Below are 18,772 nucleotides of genomic sequence, written 5' to 3'. Positions count from 1 at the left end.
TGCAGCGAGACGGTTCGAGGAGCCTGCTAGGAGCGGTGAGTCGGAGAGCGGAGCTGAATGCAATAACTGACCGGTAAATGCCGGTAGTGGCAGAGAGCACCCTTACCACCACTGTATTGCCTAGGAGATCGGAGCTAGGAGTCGGTCGGTGCCAGGAAGCGGATCAGGAGCAAAAAGCCAGGATTATTCTCTCGCCGCGTTTTTATACTAAATGTTGCTCCCGCTCGTATTGTTCCGGGATCATTCGGTGACTCTCGGCGTGGAACAATACGAGCGAGAGCTGCGGCGCTCGGCGTCGTTCGGCGACGTTCGGGTTTCGCGGACTTGCGAGTTCACGCGGCCTGAACTGGTGCTTGCGTACTTTACACTATTTCGAGCGCACCGCGCTCTCATCGCCTACGGTGAACGGGGGGTCACCGTAGCGGCATCCGGCGAGTTGGCATTACCGGAAACGATGGCCTTTCTGGGGGTGCATCGTTACAAAATAATATTTTTAAAGCAGAAAATTTTGGTTTTATATAGCAAAAATGAGACATTACTTCTTAAACTTTTTTTGTTTATAATTTTGTAACCATCCGACGGTTAAAATTTTCTCAAAATCATTCAGGGTTATGACCTTGACAATATATCAAGATCAAAGTCATTGGAGGGTGCTTCCCTAATCTTCATATTTATTGTTTTATGTATCGAATTGTTTCTAATGAAAAATGTATCTATTTTGATAATCCCAAAGGAAAAAAATCATGATTTAAGCCAACCAGCAACATTCACCCCGAGGCGCAATATTAATGATTCAAAGGTATTACTGTGTATTTGATGGGATCAAAATGTGTAAAATTATCAGATATTCGATATCCGAGAAGGCAATTTTTCGTGGCGGATATTCGATATTTTTCGGATATCTGACTGGATTGCGTGGCAATGTGTTCCAAAATAAAGGCTAAGTAAAAAAAGTAAAAGGGAGCGAAAAGAACTATATCAATAGAGGGATGATAATTGTAGAAAAAATTGTAATTTTGCAGCACTATACATATAAGATATTATAGCATTATGAGTATGCATACTTATTTATAGAACATTTATATAATAAAAAATCAACAATTTAATGATATAAAATTTCAACCCGATATATTCTCGAATACGAATGAATCCGACTATCCGGTTGGATAGTAAAAATAGTGCCGGACAATACCGGATACCGGATACTTTTCGTACATTACATCCCTACTATGAATTATTAAATCTGAAGGAAACGATCACTGCTGATCATTATCAACAACAATTATACAAATTGAAGCAACCATTTGACCAAAACGATTTCCAATTGCGACACAAAGTGATCCTTCTTCACGACAATGCTCGACCTCATGTTGCATTATCAGTGAAACAAACGCTATTAGAGCTGTAATAACTAATGGGGAGTCTTACCGCACTCCGCGTATTCTCCAGACATTGCTCCATCTGACTTTACTTGTTCCGGAACATGCTCTAGAGGCGCATTTTCATAATTTCGAAGATATGCGAAGAATGCGAAAATTTGTTGGAAATTGGATTAACTCCAAAAAGAAGAATCTTTTTATCATCGCGGAATCCATCTTTTGCCAAAAAGATGGAAAAGTTATATAAAATGAAGAAAAATATTTTGATTAAGATATTCGTTCATTATCTTGTTTAAATAAATCAGTTTTTGAGAAAAAAAAACCCTCAAAACTAAATCACACTCCTAATAATAAAATTAATTCTTTAGTTTACCTATTGTCATACGACTTGGGAAACCATGCGGATTGAATATAATATCGGGGACCATTCCAGTCTCCGAAAACGGTAAATCCTCGACAGGATATAGCCGCGAAAGGATTCCTTTTTGTCCCGCTCTTGACGCAAATTTATCTCCAACAGTGGGATTTCTCTGAAAATTTAATACATTTGAATTAAATACAAATTGTTCAAAATACGAATGTTTAAAAATATATATTTTGGATTATATACATGCGTGCATGTATATATTTACGTATATATGTTTATAATTGTACCAACAGGAATACGGAATGTAATGCACGCCCTTCGCGGATCTTGATTATTTAATATACCGCATAGCTTTACATTATCGATGTAAGCGTTTTCTGTGCTTCTATATCTTCCAATTACATACTGGGCATTATCGGTATCGTAATAACTGTCAAATACATGAGATTTTTAGGAGATCATAACATGATGATATTGAAGCTGCAAGAGGTACTTACGAATAATACGCATCTCCTTCTTTAATAATAATACGTGGTCTAGGTAAACCGTCAATATCTATGGTTTTCTCAAGATCAGGTCTCTCTGGGTCACGGGCGAAATAACTCTTTTTATCATTCAAATCAACAAACTCGGACTTATAAATTGTTCCATGTCCGAAACCACGTTCGTATGCAGACTTATTGATGACCATAGCATCTTCCATATCATATCCCTACACATCAAATTATCGATGTAGAATTAAGAAACAACAAATCGTAGATAGAATTAGAGATTTTTAAATAAGAGATTGGATACCATTTTAACAATTTCTTTACGGTTCGTCCATCCATATTTTTCAGGACCTGCTAGATAAACTAAAATAACTTAGGCCTTAAGGCATGGAAGGGTTACTATTCCGTTACTTTTTATAATAACAATTTGATTGCAATAATGACGTTGCAATTTTTTATCACTATAATGATAACTAACTAAATGTTAAGATTGCGCTAGTTGGGAAAGTCACTTTAAAAAGTAACTTGCATCATTATGCGTTTACTTACTAAACAAGGTAATTTGTAACGAGTAACGTTAATCATTACCCATTACAAGTAATGACTAGAAAGTAACGAGTTACTTTTTAGTAGAGCTGTTACTTTTGACTGACTTCGAAGGTTCGAAGCTTCGAAAGAATTTGAAGCTTCAAAGTTAACTTCTAATTTTCGAAGTTAAATATGATATCTTCGAAGCTTCGCAAAGTTCGAAGTTTACTTATTCATTCATGCGAATGGCAAATTTATTCAGGAAATGCTAAAATATTATAAATAAAAAGAATTAATATAATATATTATAGGACCGCATATGTGATAACACAAATTATAGAAATAAAAGCCTTAAACGGTCTAACTAGATCTTAATGCTTGTATGATTCTTATGTGAATTTATATCGAGGAAATAAGTCTCTAGGTGTTGACTGTCAAGGAAATGGGTGTTTAGGTATTCGCCTTTGAGGAAATGAGTGTCTAGGTGTTCGCCGTCGAGGAAGTGAATGTCTATGTATTTGCCGTCGAGAAAATGAGTGTCTAGGTGTCCATCTTCAAGGAAATGAGTGTCTGGGTGTTCGCCGTCACCTAGACACTCATTTCCTCGAAGGCGAATACCTAGACACCCATTTCCTAGACAGCCAACATCTAGACACTTATTTCCTCGAAAGCAAACACCTAGACATTCCCTTCCTCGAAGGCGGACACCTAGACACTCACTTCCTCGAAGGCGAACACCTAGACACCCATTTCCTCGGCGACGAACATCTAGACACTCATTTCCTCGACGGCGAACACCTAGACACCAATTTCCTCAATAGCGAACACTTAGACACCCACTTCCTCGACGGCGAACATCTAGACACCCATTTCCTCGACGGCGAACATCTAGACACCCATTTCCTCAATAGCGAACACCTAGACACCCACTTCCTCGACGGCGATCATCCAGACACCCATTTCCTCGACGGTGAACACCTAGACACCCACTCCCTCGATGGCGAACACCTAGACACTCATTTCCTCGACGGCGATCACCTAGACACCCCACTTCCTCGATGGTGAAAATGTAGAAAACACCTAGACACACACTTCTTCGACGGCGAACATCTAGACACCTATTTCTTCGACGGCGAACAAACACCTAGACACCCACTTCCTCGACGACGATCATCCAGACACCCATTTCCTCGATGGCGAACATCTAGACACCCACTCCTTCGACGGTGAACATCTAGACATCCTCTTCCTCGACGTGGTAAATACCTAGATCTTGAACGACAATCTTGATATTTCATTTTAATTTTAATTAATATTTCATTTTAGTTTTAATTAATAAAATTTGCGCCGCATGAACGTCACATCGTATTTTTGCACCGCACGCGCGTCACATTGTATATACATGTGACAATGTTGGCATCGCTGATTATCACAGTCATGTGTGGTTGATCATGTTCGAATGTGCAATGCTACCATCGCTTGGTTAAGTAAAAAGCCATCTATTATCGAAAAAATGAGACGTACATTTCTCCCCTATTCGACATATATCTACTGGTCGACGACGTTAATAATAATGATGACAATAATAACGACGTTTCTTAAAAATCAGAGATTCAGAGTTTGCATCACGAAATCTCCGTTCGTAGGGCACGTAGAAAAAAAATGAAAGCACTTTTATTATATAATTTAAGTATTGGCTATCGATTGAGCGTATGTCGAATTTGATCAGTTCAGCCGTTCTTGAGATGTGACAATCTTAATCTGCCGCAACTCGTCGGTTCGCGTAAAGGGAGCACGGCAGTATCGCTTCGCGCAGCTTAGCGCTGAGACACTACCAGTGTCTCCAGATACTAGTCGTCAGAAACGTGCGCCGAAATGATTTTTCTGGTCTTGAAACGCTAACTCTATTAAACTACCACAGTAATACCACGAGTTAAATTGACTAGCAATTTAACAAATTTTTGATGCTTATTTGCATCTTCGAAACGATCTTATTAATGATGAATAACATATTAAAATCTGTAAATAATTAATTCTTATTGCGAAAAATATTACCTCGGCCGGGAGTCGAACCCGGATCTCTTGCATACCGTGTGAGCGTCCTAAGCCTTTAGACTACCGAGGACTTAGTAATATTCTTCGCAATAATTGGCATATGAAGGAACAACGTCTCTTTAGGCGACGTAAATAAATAATATAATATATTATAGGACCGTATATGTGATAACACAAACTATAGAAATCAAAGTCTTAAGCTTAATATGTACTATTCCTTATTCATTTAGAATAAATTAATCTTTACATTTTTAATTTTATTAATTGAAATGTTTTATTAAGCATTATCTTTTTACAAATGTGTGTGTGTTGTGTGTGTATCGAGTCTCACTAATTATTAATATGTAATATTCAGATTATATAATACTTCCAAATTTTTTAAGAATATCACAGTTTATGCATATATCTTAATGCTTGTGTGATTCTTATGTGAATTTATATACTACGTATGTAGTCCCCAGAAACGCGTGCCGAAATGATTTTTCAGTCTTGAAACGCTAACTATTAAATTACCGCAGTAATATTACGAGTTAAATTGACTGGCAATTTAACAAATTTTTGATGCTTATTCGCATCTTTGAAACGATCTTATTGATGATGAATAACATATTGAAATCTGTAAATAATTAATTCTTATTGCGAAAAATATTACCTCGGCCGGGAGTCGAACCCGGATCTCTTGCATACCGTGTGAGCGTCCTAAGCCTTTAGACTACGAGGGCTTAGTAATATTCTTCGCAATAATTGGTATATGAAAGAACAACGTCTCTTTAGACGACGTAAATAAATAATATAATATATTATAGGACCGTATATGTAATAATAAACTATAGAAATCAAAGAATTAGTTAACATATATGCATAAAAACTGTGATATTCTTAAAAAATTTGGAAGTATTATATAATCTGAATATTACATATTAATAATTAGTGAGACTCGATACACACACACACATACACACACACACACACACTTGTAAAAAGATAATGCTTAATAAAACATTCCAATTAAAAAAATTAAAAAGGTAAAGATTAATTTATTCTAAATGAATAAGGAATAGTACATATTAATATGAATGTTTCGACTTAAGGGGGAAACCTGGTTTAATAATGATTAATATACAATTTATTATTGCATTCATTATTTTCATATTAAAAAATTATTTTGTATTGTTGAAATATATGACAAATCACCCCAAAAGTTTTAAAAAGACTGGCTTCATGATTTGTTCATAAAAAATTCGCAAAAAACAGCTACTTTTCAGCGTTCTAAAATAGGTTCCCCCTTAAGGCTCCTGACTAGTCGCAACGGCCATGTTGGAATCGTGACGTCAGAAGCGAGGAATGACAGGAGTTAATTTATATTGCATGCCATTTTTAAATAAAAACAATTTAGATGAAACGAAATGACGAAATCGCTTTAAAACATTTGTAAAAATGGATGAAAACTGTCCTTTCTTCCCTTGATAGTCAGTAAATGGTAGTAAAAGGCACGTAAAGCGAGCCTATATTCGGACAGAAACACACAGTCTGACAGCTGTTGAAACGAGTAAAATATACACTTTTACATATAAAATTCCAAAATAACTTTAGTTTTCATCGATAATTACGATTTCGATAAGTACGAAACAAGTCACATTTTCACAATTAAGCAAATAATAACGAAATGGAATGCAAAATAAATTTCGTCGTCAAAAAGTCATTTTTCAACGCCTACAAGTTCAGTCATTTATTGTGGTGCGGCGTTGTAACACACATACCAGTACGAACCCATGTACGTGTACTCGCCGTCGGCACGTCGAGAATGAACGAGACAGCGAGTTCTTCCTCACACTAGTCATTTGTTTCAAGCGATCGAAAATATCTTCTCGGGAATTTCGGCCGCTCGGCGCCCCACGGCATCGATTAGGGACGAGGATCATTCTAAATAACATAAGTTTTCATAAAGTGTACTAATAATGTACCCCTTCCATTAATCCAGCATAGTATAAATCATGTTAAAACGCAATAGTTTACGAGATATTTAATTGTTTACGATTTTTCTCGTGCGCGTTATATACCTCCTTTATAAACTCGAGTAGCAAGAATAGTTCAGTAGAAGAATTTTACCGGAAAAAAATTATAAACCAGCATTTCTCCTCACGAAAATCTTCGAAAAGCCATCAGAAAAGAAATGCGTATGTTTGAGACTTGAGGCTTGTGAAGAAAATATGTGAAAAAAAAATCGAATAGTTGCAAAAAGCAACTTCTCGCTTATAAAATGAAAGATATTGATTGTATGGAAAAAAGTTCGGTATAAAAAATGTAGGTATTCGAAATACCTACAAAATGAGACGTGGAACATTAAAATCGATCTATTAGTTAAATAGAAAAAAAAATAAAAACCACCGGAAAAGGTTTTTTTTCACTCACTCTCTGTTCATTGAGATTTAAGCGCAAAGCTTTGAAAGTTTCGTAAAATGTAGCCCTCGTAATGACGAACAAATCTAGCCCTGAACGAGCCTGAAATGTTCATTAGTTTTTGCAAAAAACCATTTGTTCACTAAAAACCTGTCTGCGGAAAATTTAATTACTTACATCTTTGAGCAGTCGCACATTAATTTACAGGAGTGATTTTTCTTCTTCAAGAGTTGCACTATTACGTACATTTAGTAACAAAACTGTCAGTCGGTGTCGTTCGTACACAGTAATGAATCCTTCTGGCGAGATTTTTTATCATTTTACAACTTTCATTTTCTTAGAAATGATTAACGTTTTAATGTTAAATTTTTCCATTTGTCATCTTGGAAAATACTAGTTAATAACTACAAGTGATTCACTGTATCTGATACCGACTGGCCAACATATCAGGAACCGGTTTTTGAATTATTCATAGTAATGTGTGCGATATGATGCTTTGTAATCATGGTGAACGTCCTTATTTTCGGGATAATTAACTATAATTTTAAAGTTTTTTGATAAATTAGTTTTCATATTTTCTAATTCGATATTTTCAATATTACCCTTCTTTTTTCATTTTCCATTTCTTTCACTTTTTGGGGGGTTTAATTCTGGCATTTAAATTCTCGATGTAGGGGAGCTCACCACGACAAGATAATTTTTAGTCATAGTTTATACATGTTAGTTTGTGTTGTCTCTGAGGAAGACTCAAAAGTGAGCCGAAATGTAAGCGCGTTTAGTAAAGAAGTTTTATACTTTATAAGTGTATTATTTGCGCGATGTCTTCTGCGCCTGACTCCTAGTGCCCTTATTCTTTTCAATTTCCTTGCTAAATTTACATTTTCTCTGCAATAAATTGACGTAGAAACATGATTTTTTTTAAATCTGGGATAGCTCGACGAGATATAAACAAATAACTTAATCAAATGTTTCTTAAAGTAATTGTAACCATGAAATTTTTAGCTCTCCTTTTCTTAAATTTATTTTTTCAAATTCTTGATGAAGAGCCGTGTTATAATAAACGTCTTGTCTCGGAGATGCTTAATATTAAAAAACAGAAAAACAGTCTCAACCTCCAGACAGATACAGAGGGTCTTCATAAATCGTATATTCCTATCATAAACAAAATTTGACTTTGCATTACCAAGATAGTTCGCATTACAGTTTTGTTCGTCGTGTTGAAATGACGAGTCTTATTTTACTTATCTGACAGTATGTGATTGTGTGGTTTTACTTACTTTTTTATTTCATTCCATACTACTGACTATCTATTTGTTTGACATGGATCTTTTTAATTTTGACGCAGAGGTGAGTTTTTTATCGGAGAGACGTAACTTGCTTGTTTTTATCATAAGTCAGAAGACATGTAACATTTTTTGTCCTCTATAGAATAACGAGATTTCTTCTCAATCGGTCATCCAATCGTTTGACGAGCAACTCAGTTTCTCTGATCATCTTCTCATCATTTTTTATTGCCATTTATACGTATAATTTCATTTATATTACAAAGGTTAACATCATATTTAAAGTTTTCCTGCGTTTCATATTGTGCATCTGGTGAGGGCCAAAACGATGGGCCGAAACATGTTATGATATGTTATGATATGTTATACATTATATCTAATCTACGTAGAGTCTTATTGTCTTTGTAATTTTCTTATTTTTATTCTTATTAATACATATGTGTTATTTTTAAAGACTTTTATTTTATTTATTTTTATTACGAAAATTGACTGTTATTAGCCTTTGTTCTTTTTAAATGTATTTTTACTTTTTCGATTTATTACTAAAAAATCACGTATGAGTATGGAGTGCATGTCTCATTAACAAATTTAAGTCACACACACACACACACACATGAGCTAGATTTCATTAATGTGCTGTAAAAAGTGTCCAATTGGACAATTAAATGTACGGAATTATCAGTACAAAATTGTTTTTGTGAATTTAATTGCAGATGCAAATATGGCATATGTAAACAAATAATTAAGAACTAATTTGCCAAATGTTAACGTAACTGTTGAAGAAAGATAGAAGCAAAATATATTTTTCATATAACACTAATTTACTTTTATATTTGCGAAAATTAGTATTATATCTTCAACAGTTATATGTTAACATTTGGCAAATTAGTTATTAATTATTTGTTTACATATGCCATATTTGCACTTGCAATTAAATTCACAAAAAAAAATTTTGTACTGATAATTCCATATATATAATTGCACAGTTGAACACTTTTTACAGCATATTCAATATAAAGAAACATAGCTCACACATGTGTGTGTGTGTGTGTGTGTGTATGTGTGTGACTTAAATTTGTTAATGAGACATGCACTCCATACTTAAACGTGATTTTTTTAGTAATAAACCGAAAAAATAAAAATTCAAGAAAAGGAAAACTAAAAATTCCATGATTACAATTACTTTGCGAAACATTTGGTTAAGCTATTTGTTTATATCTCGTTGAGCTACCCCAGATTTTAAAAAATATCATGTTTCTACGTCAATTTATTGCTGCGAAAATGTAAATTTAGTAAATTTTAACCCACGAAATCAGATACGCGCGCCAAGCGGACCGATTTTCTCCACTCTACCTCGCGCACTACCACTCTTACGGTCCTCAATTTTCCTATGGCTTTAAACAAACTTTTTCGGTAGCAAAAAATTCGAGAATTTTTTAACAGCAAATTCAATTCTTCCTTGACAAATTGGTGCCAGATAAAACTTTTAATCTTAAAAATTAAAGCTAGTGATTTTTTGCAAAAAAATTTGTTATCTCGACTCCTAATAATCAGAGGGTAACCTTTTTTTTAAATTCGTAGAAAAATGTCAGCTGTCGAATGCTTCACACGGCTATTTAATATGATGCATACAAAATTATTCCATTTTTTATATGTGAAAAAGGTACTCACTTTTTAAAGTCGTTTTATAATAATTCAACTGCAAAAAATCGTTTTGTTACTAAATGTACTGTGACAGTGCAACTCTTGAAGAAGAAAAATCATCTCTGTAAATTGCTACTTGACTGTTCAATGATGAAAAAATTAAGTTTTCCGCATACAGGTAAACAAATAGCTTTTTGCAAAAACTAATTAACATTTCAGGCTTGTTCAGGGCTAGATTTGTTCGTCATTACGAGGGCTACATTTTACGAGAATTTCAAAGACGCTTTGCGTTTAAATCTCAATTAATAGAGAGCGAGTGAAAAAAAGGCCTTTTTTGTTTATTTTTTTCTACTTAGTTAATAGATCGATTTAACATTCCACATTTCATTTGCTAGGTATTTCGAATACCTACATTTTTCATACCGAACTTTTTTCCATACAATCAATATCTTTCGCTTTATAAGCGAAAAACAGCTTTTTGCAACTATTCGATTTTTTTCGCATATTTTCTTCACAAGTCTCGAATCTCAAACATACGCATTTCTTTTCTGATGGTCTTCGAAGATTTTCGTGAAAAGAAATGCTGGTTTATAATTTTTTTTCGGTAAAATTCTACTGAACTATGCTTGCTACTCGAGTTTATGAAGAAGGTATATAACGCGCATGAAAAATCGTAAACAATTAAATATCTCGTAAATTGTTGCGTTTTAACATGATTTATTCCAGTGCTCTTAAAGATTTGTACATTTTGGGCCGATTCCGGCGAGCGACCCCCACTACCGCTCAAGGCTCAGCGGCCAAGCCGCCGGATGCTCACGTGACGCTCTAGCTCAGGAGCGTCTCTGTAGCTTAAACGTGTGGGGGTGATCCCGATTGATCACGGCTCGATTGGACGCCACCAATCACAGCGACCGATGCTTAGGAGCTTTGTAGTCTCAAGCGCTGTGAGTGGCTCGTGTCCAATTGAGCCGTGTCCAATTGGGTGCCACCCAAACGTGCGGAGGTCGTACCTTACGTTATTAAAAAATATTTTTCTTGCAAAACAATTTTTGTTTTCTTAAAAAAATCAAATACTGAATTTTCTAAAACATTTTGTCATAATAATTCTTGCCTATTAGAAACCATTCAATAATTATTATAAATTTACATCGAGAAGTTTCTACAATACATTGAGAAGTCTTTATATTTAAATCGAGAAGTTTCTATATTGTCTTTATGTAATTGTTTAACATTCTTTTTTAAACAATTACATAAAGACGGTGTTAGATACTTTAAAGAAAATGTTAACAATTAATCGTTAGTCAAGAATTTAAAATGATAAAACTATATTCGCTTATAGAAGAAAATAGTTATTGCGATATAGAATCCTTGTTACTTGAGTCTTTGTAAGATTTTGTAAGGAAAACATGGAATTTCCAGATTAACGTATTTTCTGACTTCTGGGGTGCGTTCAGGAAATCAGGGTATTGGTAGAGTGAGGTAAACTCTGGGTGCACCTCAGAGTGATCTAGACGAAGAAGTTTCTGAATGCCTTGGGTGATGCGATTGAGGTGTCCCTATCTGTTACAAATGAGAAGATTATAAAAGGTTAATTGCTATTATAATAAAGATTTTCCAGTCGCACAACTTCAAAATCAGTTTTATTTATTATTAAATTTTCCATTTTTTTTCTTCAAAAAGAAGTGAACCTTTTTAATTGTAGAACTTAACCTTAGTCTTTGGCCTATTAGGCACGTGATTTTGCAATGCGCATGCGAGGCGATTTTTACCCAACTGAAAAGTAGGTTGACGATAGAGTGATCTCGGAGTGACCCAAAATGTTTCTGAACGCTTTGGGTACATTATACCTAAAGTTTCTGAACGCCCAAAGCGCACACTAGAGCACTCCAGAATTATCTAGGCGTAATTCCTGAATGCACCCCAATTTTCGCAAGTCTGTTATAGAAACTTCTCGATGTAAATTTATAACAATTATTAAATGGTTTCTAATAGGCAAGAATTATTATGACAAAATGTGTTAGTTATTCTAGAAACTTCTCGATGTAAATTTATAACAATTATGGAATAGTTTCTGGTACGTATAATAGAATTATTATAATAAAATGTTTTAGAAAATTTAGTATTTGATTTTTTTAAGAAAATAAAAATTATTTTGCAAGAAAAATATTCTTTAATAACGTAAAGTACGATCTCTACACGTTTAAGCTACAGAGACGCTCCTGAGCCAGAGCGTCACGTGAGCGCCCGACAGCTTAGCTGCCGAGCCTCGAGCGGTAGTAAGGGTAGCGCGCCGGAATCGGCCCGAAATGTGCAAATCTTTGCGAGCACTGATTTATACTATTCTGAATAAATGAGAGAAAGGGGTATACTACTACTACAATTTATTAAAACTTATATGTTATTTAGAATGTCCCTCGCCCATTATTGATGCCAGGGGCCGCCGAGCGGCCAAGATTGCTGAGAAAGCATTTTCGGTTGCTTGAAACAAGCGACTAGTGTGAAAAGGAGCTCACTCTCTCGTTCACTCTCGGCGCGCCGAAGGCGAGCACACGTACATGAACATGAACTCGTGCTTGAATATATGGCTACCGATTTCGCCAAACCGCCGTCTGATTTTGTGTCGCTACCGTCAACGCAGAGTTCTTGGCTGAGTAGTCAGGACCCTTGACAAATTGTAAATCTTCCGAAGCATAAAATAATAACTTTAAGAACAGAAAATTGAATGATAGAGTTGTAAAGTCGATGAAAGTGATTAAAATATAAAATATATCATATAATATAATATATTTAAAAAACCGGTAAATATACCGAATAGGGGAACCCCCACTACAACCTTGACCTTGACATATATTGTCAAGGTCATGGCCCTGAGTAACCTTAGCAGATTTTAGCCGTCGCTCGTCCTTCATTAAAAAGTTATTAACAAAAAATTTAAAAAAAATAACGTCTTATTTCGGCTATATATACAATAACATCAGAAACTGTTCTAAACTATATCCACCTACTGCATTCCACCTCTCCCATTGCCTAGTGGCGCGCGACTTTCCACGCGAACACAAGTTCACTGCTTTAGCAGAAAATTTGGGTAAATATGTAGTTTAGGAGAGGGTTAAGGTTAGGTTAGGTTATTATACACTCATGGGTATACAGGCATGGGAGCGACTATAGGTGTCAAAAATAGCGAGAAAAGTGAGTTTTATTCTTAAAAAGTGAGAAAATAGTGAGTCAGTTTAAAAAAAGTGAATACAAAAATTATACGTTTCGCGGGTTATCTCCGTGTTCGAATCCATTGTTAGAATGCCAACGTTTCGTGAATACTGCCGTTCACTTCATTAAGACCTGATGAAAGTGAACAGCATATAATATTCACGAAACATTGGCATTCTAACAATGGATTTGGACACAGAGATAACCCGCGGAACGCATAACTTCTGTATTGAAAGTTCCCGTGGAAGCCTCAAAAGTATTAAAGAAATTGAGTCTTCCTGAGAGTAAAAAATTAGTGTTCCTGAAAATTTGAAAGGTGAAAATTAGTTTACTTCTGACATACTATTTGTATTTAAATTACATCTTCTATGAAATTAAAAATACTGATCTGTGTGTGTGTGTGTGTGTGTGTGTGATAATAAAAGCGAGCAAAATTTGTATTTCAAGACATAAAGGATACATAACACATATAAAATCTAAAATTTATTTTAAAACTTTTTTATTAAATTAACTTATTTCAAACTGAAAATTTTAGGTAACATATTCAAACTAGTATAATAAAAACTCTTTCCATTACAAACAGAAATTAGACTGTTTTTAAAACGCATTTAAGAAAACAAAACTTAATTTACATTGCATTATATTTCAAGGAATATATTAAAATAAGATTTATGAGCATTATACCGTTACATCATTTTTTCTATTTTCTTTAAATCTTTCGGTTTTACTTTACAAAGAAGCTAGTTATCAAACATGATTTTTTGTCATCAAGTTTCTTTTGAAGAGGATCAATTTCAGACGATTTTAACTGCTCTCTAATCGATACCGCATTCTATATGCTAATTTAGCCCCTTGTAAGTCTTTACCATCCAATGCTTTCTTCAGTCTTTCTTGTCTCTTGAAGAAGTGAGTCACTTGCTGCTTTTTCTTCCGCATCAGTTTTTTTAGCTTCTTTTACTTTCTTCTCAAGCTCTTCGATATCTTGTCTAGCTTTATTTTGTTTCTTTAAAAGTTCTGATCTTCTCTGTGCTTCTTCTTCACTGTCTTTCTGTCTCCTTTTTTCTTCTTCTTCTGATTTTTTCTTTTCTTCCAAATAATCCTTATATTTGCTGTGTGCAAATCTGGTAGAGATTATTAAATCTTTGGCCATTGGCACCATTTCAGGTTTACCATTAAAATACTTCAAACCAGTCTTAATATTTAATTTAGCATTAAGAGTTCTCTCAGTCATTCTAGACTTGTCATCCGTCAAAACACGGGCTGACTGCTGAGATGGAAAAATTCCTTTCAACATCAGAACTACCATGAGCTAGAGACAAGGCAGCTTTCATCGTTTTCTGAATGTTTGGATACTTTGGTTCATTGAAATTATCTTTTAGATCAAAAATTTGTCTCCAGTAATGATCTATTCGACCACCGTCCCATGCAGGAAGATTCTCTTTCTAAAGAATCTTCCATTCATCTAAGAACGTACTTATTAAAATCTGATTTAGAGAAAGCATTTTAACTACTTTTTCTGCGTCTAGAAAACTTCTATCTTTCTTGATTTCTGAAGGGAGCAGACAGCGGAAATGCTTTGTTGTTGATAAACTTAGAACAGATTTTTTAAGTAAATACATTGTTGCCGCCTTATAATGATCTTGCGCCGATTTCCGAAACTTGAGAATATCAACTTCTTTAACATCTTGAGAAGAGAGTTCATTCTCTGTTAAATCTCCACATCTAACATCTTTAGCCAAAAGTAAATTCTCTGGAGTGAAAGGATTACTAGAGTTATACATTTGGTGTAAAGCCTCCTTTTTACAAAATCTGCTTGCCAAAGTATTTGTTAAATCTTTCATTTCAGAGTATAGTATTTGAATCATGGATTCTTCTTTTTGGAATACACGAAAAAATTTTTCAAAAATACTAGCACCGTCAATTACAAACGCAATTTCTGCTCTCATTATGGAAGATTTTAAATAGTTCTGAATTTCGGAGTATTTCTTCATTTGTGACGATTGAGAAAAAGGCATTTTACGCAGAATAAATCTCAGAAAATATTCAAAAAGAGCAGGCCACTGTTCTAAAACTCTTTTACCGGGACAAGGATAGCCACTTTGAAGGAACATGTTTCAAAAAATTATGTTTTGAAATTATGTTCTTAGCTTTTTCTGGATATTTCTATAGTCTTCTAATCTACTAGGCCAATCATGAAACCAATTATAAATATGAATCAAGAAAGAACCTATATCACACCCAAAAGAATTTAATGCTTTCTTAAAAGAATTATAGACTACATGTAAATTACACGTTTCTATATCTATCAGTCCTATTTCATCATTTTCCTTTTTCAGAGCCTCATTAACTTGGCGGATTACAGATTTGTTAATATTAGGGCCGTCACAAGATAGCATTAAATATGCACAGAGAGAGATTACTATTTTTTAAAGCATTAAATATATAGTCTTTTAAAATTGTATAGCATGCCCTAAGAAAAATGTTTGAGGATGACAAAAGATTACTTCATTTAAAATTTCTGACCAAAATCGTATTGAAATTTGTAACTCTTTCATTCCTTCTGAATTAGTAGTTTTATCATAACAAACCACAAACAAGCCTTTCTGTGCATCGTCACTTACTAATTTATGGAAATAAGGGCCTAAGCAATCAGTTTGTAAATACCCAACTTTTTTCTTGCTGAGTGAAAATGTGTTAGGAACACCTGTGCTGAACATAGCTCTAAACAAATTTTCAATTCCGTCACATGATAACGAAGAAAAATTGCTCAAAACACATTTTATAGTCCAAAGTAATTCTGCAATTGCTTTTTCTTGTGATGTATACAGATTCCATTTTGTATTAGACTGTTTCAAGCCGGATAGGCACAGGAAAAAGTTGAAACACTGCTAGATGAGATTGACTGAATATTTGGTTCTTGAAGTTCATTAGTTTTTGATGATACTGCACGTGATATCAAACCGAGATGCAATGGACTAGTACTAAGTTTAATATCTGCGTTCTGTTTATGTTTCTCAGAGATTACGTGCTGAGAAATAGCCTGATATCCTTTAGTTGCACATTGAATGCGACACATGCAGATTTCACAGAATAAGATTGTAGATTGAATTTTTCTTCCCCACGATTCAATTCGATGACCAAGCACATCAATCCTTGATAACCATTCTGTATGAATAGTACATTTTGGATTTTTATTTATTCTCTTGTCCGAGCTCATCTTCTCTTTATTGCTGTATGGTATTTAACATTCCTGATAATAACAAAAATAAAAATATCTTCACAGAAAATTCATACAAAACTAATACTGCATAAACACATAACCTGTATACCTTAATATTTGTACAAATAATTATTATTTTAGATTAAATATTGGAGAAACTTACAACTGCTTGTAACTTTGTCATAAAGTAATAATATATTCAGTTTTGAGTTTGTTTACATCCAGATTAAACAGACTATAATGGCTGTGTTCAGAAAGCGTACCATCGAAGGCGCGTTCGTTCAAGGCGAATTGCATCATAATAGCCGCGTTCAGGCATACAACCGTTGCGGAGTGGATTCGTGAGAACTCGCTGCTATTGGATGATCTAGAAGAATATACCAATAACAACGAGCGCTCATAGATCCGCTCCGCAACAGTTAAGTTTGCTGAATGCGACCATTCTATCCTTGTTTTACGTATAATGTGTACGATAAAGATAGCACGACAAATAGCGCTAATAGCAGCGCTCTCCCCGAATACAACCATTGATTGGTCTATTGCGCTAGGGATATCGCAGTTCATCGAATCACAAGGGATGCGGTCCGATTTATGCCTATACGCTCATGAGCATCATTCGTCCTTGTTTAACTATGGTAAACAACAAGAATGAAATGGTTTCATAAGCGTTGTGAGTGAAAATAGTGAAAAAAGTGAAATAGTGAGAAAAGTGACCCGCTCCCATGCCTGGGTATATAATAACCTAACTCTAATCCTCCCTTAAACTACATATTTACCCAAATTTTCTGCTAAAGCAGTGAACTTGTATTCGCGTAGAAAGTCGCGCGCCACTAGGCAATGGGAGAGATGGAATGCAGTAGGTGGATATAGTTTAGAATAGTTTCTCATGTTATATATAGCTGAAATAAGACGTTATTTTTTTAAACTTTTTAATGAAGAACGAGCGACGGCTAAAACCACTGGAGGTTACTCAGGATCATGACCTTGACAATATATGTCAAGGTCAAGGTTATATTGGGGGATTCCCTATTCGGTATATTTACCGGTTTTTAAATATATTATTGTTACGTCCAGCGGACTCACGCTGCCTCTTTTCTTTTTCTCACGGAGACCTAGGGGTTATCAACCCCCTAGGACTTCTAGGAAAAGTAATAAAAATCTTTTCCCATGAGAAAGTTTAAAACAAATGACTCTAGTGTCTGCTAAACAAAATAAAGTTAGAATCGGTGAACGCAGGGAGCTAATGCACCGCCGATGACACTTCCCTTGGACAGCGCCATTAAAAACGGCAATTAATGTCAGTACTGGCGCCTAAACATTTCTTTTTGTTTTGACAAGCAAGTCGCGGACGATTCTCACGATGTCCGCGACCATAAAATATAAATGTGACATGCGAAGTCCAGGAAAAGTGTTTGACGGGCGCGTGCCGACAGTGCACGTACCCTCGTCTTAATCGGTGCACGTGCATTTTCCCATAAATTTAAGAAAGTCATAAATTAAGGCGACACTTGTTTATACCAACCGACTTCTTTCCTCCCCCATAATCTCGACCAATCCAAAATCCCGAAAGTCATCCCACCACCCAAATTTGAACCCCACTAATTAGGAAAAACCGCTATATAAACCACGGTTCCGCGGTCCTGAGCGTCTCTCCTTTTTTTTCGGTCTCTCTAGAGTCTCTCTTTACTTTTGCTTTGGGGCTCGTCTTGCCTTACCAATAGCTGAGAGTCTTGTTCGTAAGATCAGTCACCAGAGTTACTCCAAATAATTCGAAACAGATAAAGTTCGAGTCTCGGGCGCATTCTGATCATTATTTCTTAAACATCGAATAATAGAGTCAGTGATCCAACGCCCCGAGGTCTCCAATACATACGCTGACTACCAGGTCCTGAAGGCTCTTCACCAAACTGATCTCATCAAATAGTAAGTAAACGTCGCCCCTCTTTCCCCTTTCTTTTTCTTCCTTTTTTCTTCTCATTCACTCTCTACTTTAAGGAACTCGCGTCCGGTCTCGTTCCTTCAATTGTCTTATTGTCATTAATTGTTCTCAAATAAAAGAAAATAAAAAACGACATAATAACGTTGCAGTGCATCGTAACGGATCCACCGTTCCTCTGCCTCCACGCCGCAGCGTGATATGTTTTGTCCGGTCGCGCCGAACCACTATTAGGACGAGGACCCGACCTGCTCAGAAAGTC

At 35.2% G+C, this 18,772-nt stretch overlaps 1 protein-coding gene across 2 annotated transcripts in view; it reads right to left on the bottom strand.

The window, feature by feature from the left end:
- Positions 1-18,772, bottom strand: part of RpI135 (RNA polymerase I subunit Rpl135) — a 69,603-nt gene that overhangs the window by 6,716 nt on the left and 44,115 nt on the right. For both annotated transcript variants that reach the window (XM_018505795.1, XM_018505796.1), the window contains 3 exons: positions 2,244-2,458; positions 2,038-2,176; positions 1,753-1,909 (listed from right to left, as the gene is read on the bottom strand). In XM_018505795.1, the coding sequence (XP_018361297.1) occupies positions 1,753-1,909; positions 2,038-2,176; positions 2,244-2,458 (511 nt within the window). The remainder of the gene's footprint in view (positions 1-1,752; positions 1,910-2,037; positions 2,177-2,243; positions 2,459-18,772) is intronic.

Source organism: Trachymyrmex cornetzi, unplaced genomic scaffold, assembly GCF_001594075.2.
Source record: "Trachymyrmex cornetzi isolate Tcor2-1 unplaced genomic scaffold, Tcor1.1 scaffold211, whole genome shotgun sequence".
Classification (NCBI taxonomy): domain Eukaryota; kingdom Metazoa; phylum Arthropoda; class Insecta; order Hymenoptera; family Formicidae; genus Trachymyrmex; species Trachymyrmex cornetzi.
The sequence above is the reverse complement of the archived record's forward strand: the minus strand, read 5'-3'. Positions and strand labels throughout refer to the sequence as shown.